At 48.7% G+C, this 9,168-nt stretch overlaps 2 protein-coding genes across 2 annotated transcripts; one reads left to right on the top strand and one right to left on the bottom strand.

Moving 5' to 3' along the window:
* Nucleotides 1-306: 306 nt before the first annotated feature.
* On the bottom strand, nucleotides 307-4,671 carry FIESC28_11629 (uncharacterized protein; the record flags this gene model as incomplete). Its single annotated transcript, XM_031165749.1, has 5 exons — nucleotides 307-322; nucleotides 381-399; nucleotides 450-2,065; nucleotides 2,128-3,022; nucleotides 3,747-4,671. 5 exons carry the CDS (start codon nucleotides 4,669-4,671, stop codon nucleotides 307-309), a joined length of 3,471 nt encoding a protein of 1,156 aa, XP_031010193.1.
* A 1,149-nt stretch (nucleotides 4,672-5,820) lies between these two features.
* On the top strand, nucleotides 5,821-7,026 carry FIESC28_11628 (uncharacterized protein; the record flags this gene model as incomplete). The annotated part of the gene is made up of 1 exon (XM_031165748.1): nucleotides 5,821-7,026. One exon carries the CDS (start codon nucleotides 5,821-5,823, stop codon nucleotides 7,024-7,026), a length of 1,206 nt encoding a protein of 401 aa, XP_031010192.1.
* Between the last annotated feature and the right edge of the window lie 2,142 nt (nucleotides 7,027-9,168).

The following is a 9,168-nucleotide window of genomic DNA, read 5'->3' as shown; positions in this document are numbered from 1 at the left end:
TTTATTACTTATAATCTTATTTTAAACTTTTTAAGCTTTAATATAATATATATTATTAAATTTACTTAGCTTTTTAAACTATTATATTAATATAATACTTTTTTATAATAATTAAAAAGTACTATTACTTAACTTTTAATATTAATATTATAATTAACTTTTTAAAATTTAAAAAATAAGCTATTATTAAAGCTTTTATAAGTACCTTTTTAAAATACTATACTAATATTTTCCACCGCCTTATAACCTCTTCCTTCTCCTCTTTACTCCCTTTATGCCAATCGTCTATAGCCTGTCTTAATCTTATTAACAGTATCTCTGCCTTCAATGTTGTCATATGATGTTTCATAAGTTCCTTTTCCAATCCCTTCAAACTATACCCAGGAAGTCCAAAGCATGCTGTACATATGTCAATAAGATCAATAGCTCTAGGGAAACTCGCTGCTTACCTGAGCCCAAGTTACCTATGATGCCGAGTCCGCCCCTTAACAAACCTCTACCAAAACCCTTTGCGCCCATACTCTTTGTATCTTCGTAAGGCTTCATGACAATGCCGCTGAATGCATCCCAGAATCCATAGCAGAATTCCTTACCTGCTGTTCGAATACCACTCCCGAGCCCTGTGATTTCGTCTCTTCGGCGAACATCGACATCAAAGACGTTTGAGGGTGCATTGTGGAATCCGTTGGCCACGTTGTAAAAGAAGGCTACAGGTGCTCTAGCCGTCGCTGCCGCTATATCACAGGCGTACCGGCCTGTCACTCGTGTGATGTAGAAAGCGCGGCCGTTCCTGCCGGCCTCGTGGGCTATCCACGAGTTCTTGTGTTTGAGATGAGCTTCGGTGACTGGGCGACATAGTCTTGTTGCTGAGAAAGCCGGCTCAGCACCGTAGAGCGTCTTGCTTGCCATCTTTCGAGCAAGCGCTTCCATGTCTGCCTGCGTCGCATTTCGGGGGCCCTTCATGGGTTGCAAAGCAGCCTCCTTTATTCCGTCTTCTTTTGCTAGTACCTCTTGCGGTTTTATAGTGCTGCGGCGTCTTGCCGTGCCAGATCGTGGTGAGTTTCTTAAACGCTCTGCATAATCAGACGTTGCAGTGCCGATAGCTGCAGCAAAGCCTGACGCTGCGGCTATCGCACCGATGGCAGGCGACTCAGCTCCCTCATCCACATACCAATGTTTATGACGGAGAAGCTTCAGATCCGACATGTCAACCAATGCATGATCCCTGAGGCAGGCGACTGCGAAGCCACTCAGATGGGCTCCTGTCTTTCGATGGAGCCAACTTGCTAATCTTCCAGGGCTCAAATCGCAGCGAAGACTATCGATATCCAGATGCTCCTGTATGTCCATAGCGGCACCACCAGATCCATCTTCTTCGCCGATCTGTAGCGCCATATCGTTTGCTTTCTCGATGACCTCGGGCTGTAGCGCAAACGTGATACTCTCTGCTAGTACCTCAGCCGTTAAGTCTTTGTATGGAACTGCCACGGGGCCTGCGCCTGCGCGCGCCATCATCTGACCCCAGAAAGGCTGGTCTCCAAAGAATGGCACGATGACAGTTGGTCGACCTGCCGCTATGCCAGCAGCTGTCGTACCAGCACCACCATGATGAACAACAGCTGCAACCCGTTGGAAAAGCCAGTCGTGGGGACAGTTCCCGATGAGGTAGACGCTGTCTGGCACTTCTCCGATACCAACACCTCCCCATCCTTTTGAGATGATTGCCCGGACACCGGCAGTCTTGACGGCTTCGAGGATCATGTTGGTAAGAGCTTGAGGATCATCCACAACAATTGATCCAAACCCAATGTATATTGGCGTCGGGCCTGCATCAAGGAAGCCCACGAGGTCTGGGGGAGGTGTATAAGAGCCGGCAAGAGGCAGGAAGGAGAAGCCTGTGATGTTAAGATGACTGTTCCAATCAGATGGCTTAGGTATTAACGTCTCGGACCAGAGATAACTGAATGGAATACGGAGCCTGGACAGAAGCTGAAATCCCCATAGCGGGCTGATGGGATCGAGATGCAACGTCTTTGTACGGAATTTGTTGATCAAATCTCCCAAACTAGAACAGAGTGCATTTGTCAGTCGATTAGCCAAATAAGAATAGGTTGGAGTGCAACTCACCCTTGCCATGTCAGCAACTCCATCATCATAAAGGAAAGGTAGTTGGCAACCTTGGCATCGGCATCGCCATAGCTCATGGCGGCAAGTGGATGGGGGAAAGATTTGGTAGGTGACCAGGGCATGGTGAAGACCATGTGTAGAGGAACACTGAGCTTCTGAGCGCAGTGTATATGACCCATGGATGGGGGGTTGGCAATGATAACATCAGCCAGGAACAAATCATCGACAGACTCTACGTTGGCAGCTTTGACGGGCTCCCCCATACCATTGCCCGCTTCTATGCAGCTTCTCCAGGTACCAGAGATGATCTCTGCCATCTCTTTTCGTCTCTTACCAACATCACCCCCTTTGAGGCTTTCGCGATTTGGCAATAATCCAGGGTTCTTGACCATGTACGCCATGAGGGCTTCGGGGTCGCCACCAATATTGAAGAACTCGACGCCTTGGGCCTCAACGAATTCCTTGAAAGCAGCATGGGTACATATCCGAACACGGTGGCCATAGGGTGGTTTCATGAGCAGTTGGGCAATGGGTATGAATGGCTGGACATCTCCCCGGGATCCTACAATATGTATTGCAATATGGAGGCGTGGACTCTCAGCTGGCTTCTCTACGCCAGGAATAAAGGCAACACTGTTTGTTCGACGAGGCTTTGGGGGTTGCAATTGCTCCGAAGATGATGCATCGCTAGCGAAAGTGTCTTTGAAGTGCTCACACCAGGCGGCCAGCGCTTGAGGATTGTCGTGGAATTGAACTTTGACGCGTCCATCGTCAATGACATTACTTGAAGGTCCCTCGTCGGCATCGTAGTCGTCGATTGCAAGATGCCCTCGTCCACGAGATTTGATTCGATTGAGCGCCATAGTCTCAGACGATGCAAGAGTGAGATGAAAGACTAGGTAGGTATGTATCTATCACTATCACATCCGTGTAGGCCGAGGCAACGTTGAGTTGCTGTGCTGCTCTGCTCTCACATTCCGTGGCGCTTGCTAGAGTAAGTCAACCTAAGTCATTGTGGGGTAATATAATACTAATACTGTATGTACAGTACAGTAAGAGTGAGACCTGGACTAGACAGCAAAAGGTAAATGCATTAAGTTATTCGTATCTGTATGTACTGTACTTCTCTTTTCTCGAGTAACGGTCTAGAACTAGATAGACTAGACCAAACTCTGATTCTTACTGCATCGAATTGATAGGATGGGATGGTATCTTGAGCTGACACCCTTGACCGCAACAATCGAGTCTATCTTTTCTTTAGCCGTTGCATCCGAAAATCCATTTCACACTAACTAATCAATTTACAATTAAAGTACGGATAACCCTGCCCATCCATATATTGTTTGTCTGCTCAAGGTAGTCAGACTGGTCGTGCATGTGATAGTGCATCGATCGACCTTCACCCATGGCAACTCAAGTCCGGGATGACTGCTAGACTCACTAAAAGATTACAGTATAGGTACGCCTCGCCTCATCACCGTCCTCCCTCATTCATCCTCGGTCATGTATCAGGACCCTTTCAATCCTGGTTTTTACCTCGGCAACATTGCCATGACCACGGCCCTTGAAGGCTTCATACGACAGTCTATGCGCATGTATGCCCTCTGAAAATAACACACGCCTGTCCTTCCATCCCGTCAGTGACCGCAACTTATCACTTCCAACCCATTGGCTAAAGCTGAAGACGAAATGCAGTCCCGAGGGAAACGACGACTCAGCTTCGTCCGAGCGGACAAACTGTATGCCCTTCTCAAATCTGTACTCTTTGGCGATAGCTGTTGCGATCTCGCCTAGAGTCTCATAGCGATGCCCAGAAATGTTGAAGAACTGTCCATCAACAGCGCGTCGATCGGTATGCTCTGCCAGTGATACATAGGCGTCGCCGCAATCGTCCACATGAGTGGCATGCATGATGCTGTGGGGATTTCCAGGGATTCGAAGCACTTGAGAGCCATCTTGTCGCTGAACCTCTGCATAGTCAAAAATCGCACCGTAGTAGCTGCTGGAATACCCAAAGACGCATGTTGGCCTCAGGACTGCCGCGTCAAAGAGATTGCTATAGTCAAAGACCTTGGCAGAGTTGACTGTGCGCTCTTTCAGTATCTGTGGCTCGTTCAATGGCGAGTCGTCGACATGAGGAGTCAGACTGGGTTCCCCATGAAGAGGCGTAGTACCATAGTCCTTACAGCCCGATGACCATAGTACGAGTGGTCGCACTCCTTCTCGGTTACTTTGCTCTGCCACTATCTTGACACAGGCCATGACCTCTTGGAAATGAGCAGCATAACCGGGAATCCTCTCTGTGCAACTGACAATTACGTCAAAAGTGTTGACCTGGTTGAAAAGAGACTCGAGGAAGGTTAGATCGGTAAAGGATCCAATAACAGGGATAATCTCAGAGAGCGCCAGTTCTTCCTGTGCCTTGGGGTTGCGGATAAGACCAAAGGTGTTCCAGCCAGCACGAACAAAAGCTCGACAAACAGCTGAACCAATGTATCCGTTGGCTCCGGTCACGAGTACGTTGCGTCGTTTGCATTCGCCCATGGTGATGACTTCCTGGCTTCCTGACTTCGCTCGGATAGGTTACAAGAGGATGAGTATTTTCACCCAAATCACTGTTCAGGATGCTTATTGAAATAGGTTTCCTGAGATCTGTTGTCAATGAAGTCGGTCAACGTTGAATGTTATGTCATCTTGCCAAGTTTGTACGGGCAATAACGTTATTTACCCCATCGCCTTGGACAATTGTCATCGGACAAAGAGGAGAGGCATCACAAAGATAACGACAACAGAATAGTCACGGGAGACAACTGTAAATGGCAAAACAAGAAAAGTAATACTCGGATATCGATTAAAAAGGAGGGAGAACAGTACAGCAAAAATGTAACCAAATATAAATGCAAAAACATACAACAGCGGGGATTCGCTGGTCGTCACCGACCCAACTACTAATCCGCCGGTTAGTGGCTTGACTATGGGAGAGCGGACGGGATCCCGTATTTTCCACTACCTTTGGTCGTATGTATCAACTTTTCAGTTACTGTAGTCTATATAGAAACACCCCCTTTTACGTTGTGTCTGCATCCAGCTTCTGGGCACTAGACTATTGTCTATGTTGATATATCTGGTCCAATTTAAATTGATTCATTATGGCTCCTGGCATCATATCAAATGAAACCAGTAATTCGTTAGTGTATAAGTTTCATAAGTTGCTGGCTCCATGGCTCTCAAACCCACAAATGCTTCCACTGCCATCACAACTCTGCTGGCAAGATACAGGAGCGGACTGCCAGCCTTGACAATGGTCAATATCCCTTCCCATCTTAGACTCATCTTCCTGAACTGCATACAAAGAACAGAGGTGATGACAGATATCAAGGCGCTAACCCGCCATAGCCAACGTTCTATCTCTGATGGAAAGGAGGATGCCCATGAAACCAGATGGATTGCTCCAAACGATGCCCCCATTAGGCACAAAAGGGGCCAGTATTTGGTCATATATAGATTTGCGTCCCACTCTGTGATAACATTGTTCCCTTCCTGTACAACTTCACATACAGTGGAGTTCAGCCGTTGCGTTACTTGTTGCAACTCAACAAACTTCTGCATTTATTACATGTAGCCTGTCAGCCTCAGCTACATTTACCAATCGCTCCTCAGCTTCTTTGTCTGACCACCCGGCATCTTGCCAACATGGCTGCGTCCTCTGCCCTTAGGCCGACTATGCTGGCGCTTGGTCTAACGCTCGGCGTTCGAACCATGCTCTATTTCAGTATATTGGGGGCTTTAGTAATTGCGCCTTCGCTACAAGCTCATGCTATTTATCTCCACAAGGTTAGCCTGACATGGTTCAAAGATCTCAATACGCCAGAGCAATTCGGGTTCGCCCGTCACCAGGTTTCCCCCTTCTACATTCCAACTCCTGATGGCGTCAACCTGCACTCGTGGCATGTCCTTCCCTTGGCGACATATGAGGCATATCAACAAGATTTGCTCGCCCAAGGAACAGAAGCCGGTCTGGTTGAAAGCTTTGAGAATACCCTTAACTTCCGACTATTGAAAGAGAATCCAAATGCTCGCCTGGTCCTCTACTTTCATGGAACCAGCGGCACAATGGCCAGTGGTTGGCGCCCTGATAGTTACCGTTCTCTTTACTCAGCCGATCCTATCAACACCCATGTTTTGGCATTCGACTACCGTGGATATGGAAAGTCTACCGGCTCCCCAAGTGAAGAGGGAATCATCACAGATGCTGTTACCATTGCTGATTGGGCTCTCCGAACAGCAGGCATTCCTCCTGAGCGGATTGTAATCTTTGGTCAAAGTCTAGGTTCGGCAGTAGCCATTGCACTTGCCAACGAGCTTTCTCACAGGGAAATGCCAGTTCACTTCGCTGGCCTAGTCGTTACAGCGACCTTTGCAGATATCCCTCAGTTGACGGCCACATATCGTATCGATGGGTTCATCCCTGTACTTTCGCCAGTGGCAAAGGTAAAGCCACTGTTCGCCTTCTTCGCCCGTCAGCTTTCAAGCACTTGGGATAATATGCATAGACTGGGCGAATTTGTCAAGTCAGCGAAACGATACGACATTACCCTTTTACATGCTCAAGATGATACGGATATTCCCATGGAACATTCCGTCAAGCTCTACAGAGAAGCTGTTCGCACGGCCGAAGGTGCAAATGATCTGGTAGAGAATGACGAGGCACTCCTCCACAGAATAGCTAAGACCGAACAGAGCCGTGGAGAAGGGGGTTCGGTAACTGTTTGGGCCACCAAGAAGGGCGACATACGACTAGAGATTCTAAAGTATGGAGTGCACGACAAGATCATGTCGTACCCTGCCACCGGCCTTGCCATCAGCAGAGCGTTTGCCTCCGTACACTCACAACGATAACCTTTCTTAATAGGCCAGAAAAAGAAATGAACATTTTACTTAGCTGCCTCAATCCTCTCTTCAAATTCCCTCTTCAACGCCGCAATATTCTTGATCATATCGTTTTCTTGCTGTGTTGCCATTCCAGGTTTTCTGATGCAGTACGCAATATCTTTTTAAATAGACTGAAAAGGCCCTAGTTATATCATTCACATCGCAAGCTATCACGATCCGCGTGCTAATACTACACAAGTTCCTTCTCTCTATCATCCATTTGGGTACAGTCCAGCATCACACGCTCGTTCCGTAGCACGCCGAAATCAAGGCGGAAGAATTCCCTCATGAAACCCCCCATAATTGCTTCCCAGAAGGTTGCCTATGCATAATGCCTGTGGCCTGTCACCATTACAAGTCTGTAGTGTTAAGACATGCTCAGCCCAGGAAGAAGAAAGCATACGCAGAAGGGCTTGCAACACATTCTTCAGCTAGCTAGCTTCGTCCCTAAGGAATGGGTTTCGTCGTCGAGTGTGAAACATTTCCTCAGTGAAGTCGTTACAATTTGACTGTGTTTGCTATTAAGCACATTAACGATTCAATCAGTAGCTCCGTCGTTTGTTGCGTTGCTCTTGGTCCTGTTGCGAGCTAGGGGTGCCGCAGCCGTGCTTTTCTAAACATTGGTGCGATCAGCCAGCGGCGCAGGCTCTCCCTTCAAAGTTTCTGTTGAAGTCGGCAGGTCTATTACATCGGCCTCTGCTACGGGCGTTGCACCGTCAGGGGTCAGGGCCTCCTCTCCATTGCCCTCGCCCTCCATCATAGCGGCCAATCGAGCTGCGCGCCCTTCTTTCTTGCGGGGGACCGGGGCTATAAAGTCAGCGTATGGTTCCGGGCAAAATAAAATCATGGAATACTTACCTCGCCCGTTCTCCTGTACGTAGAACCGTCTAAGCAAACCAACGGCTTCATCGCGGCCCCAGCCGCCCTCGATCTCATAGCCAGATTCAATGTTGCCACCATCACCCCCACCTGGAGGATATGACACACCCAGAGTACCACTGCCATCTGGGAGCTGTGCGGGTTTTGGAGTCGGATGGGCGCTAGCAGTCTGCCCGTCGGCACTGACGGGAAGGGAATTGGCATGAATACTGAAGACACCACCGGTTCCGCCAAATTTGTCGTTGACGGCGCCAAAGTAGACCTTTTTTATGCCGAGCTGGCGCAATAGAGAAGCACACATAACGCACGGCTCCACGGTGACGTATAGGATGCTTTCTCGAATGATCGATCTGTCGACTCGCTCGTCAGGATGGCACTTTTGTCCGTAAGGGTATAGATGGCCCTTGGCACCATCCTCGTTTCCTTCATCTGGAGGTCCTGATTCGATAGAAGATGCGTCAGAAGCTGCTTCAGACTGGTTTTCAGCCTTGGGCTTCAGATAGGTCGTCCTCGGCCCGTTCTTAGGGGGGTAAGATAGTAGAGCACCGAGGGCCATGAACTCGGCATGGCGAGTACCGTTTCGAGTTACATTGGTCGCGTTCATGCCCCGAGCAATAATCTTCCCTTTATGAACGAGCACACATCCAACGGGGGTTTCATTGGTCCTTAGGGCTAGTCGGGCCTGCAGAGTTTCTGTGAGTCTTGGAACGGCAGAGATGTGCAGGATGTGTAGGATGTGATCACACTAGAGGGAACTTGAAGGCTTACCATATCCAGAGCTGCTTCAGTAAATTTCAAGTGCATTGCTCTCTCAGCCACCACGGCAGGATCTGTAAAGATCGGTGCCGTGGGGATGACCGGGGTGGTGGATTTGGGAGAAGTTGAGATAGCCTTGTCGTCTTGGAGCTGGAGGCGAGCAAGGGACTCAGATAACTGAGAGGCGTTGGGAGGCTGGTTTTCTTTGTCCACGTCCTCGTTCTGGGAATACTGCTTCTGGGGAGACGCCATATCGCCAGGAGCAGTAGGGATCGCAGTGGACGAAAGATGGTCGGGTTTCTGGGGATGATCTGCAGCGGTGATGTTTTCTTGACTTGGGGTGATAGAGGGAGATGACGAAGATTCTTGGTTTTTCTTGCCTTGAGATTCGGTGTTGACGTTATCTTTGGTGGGTTCGTTACCGGCGTTTCCTCTGCCAGTTTGGTCGGTGTCGCTGGCACTGGCACTGGCACT

This window comes from Fusarium coffeatum (genome assembly GCF_003316985.1).
Source record: "Fusarium coffeatum strain FIESC_28 chromosome Unknown BRIP53273_contig_448, whole genome shotgun sequence".
In the NCBI taxonomy this organism is placed as follows: domain Eukaryota; kingdom Fungi; phylum Ascomycota; class Sordariomycetes; order Hypocreales; family Nectriaceae; genus Fusarium; species Fusarium coffeatum.
Note: the sequence above shows the minus strand (reverse complement) of the source record. Positions and strands in the feature narration are given on the sequence as shown.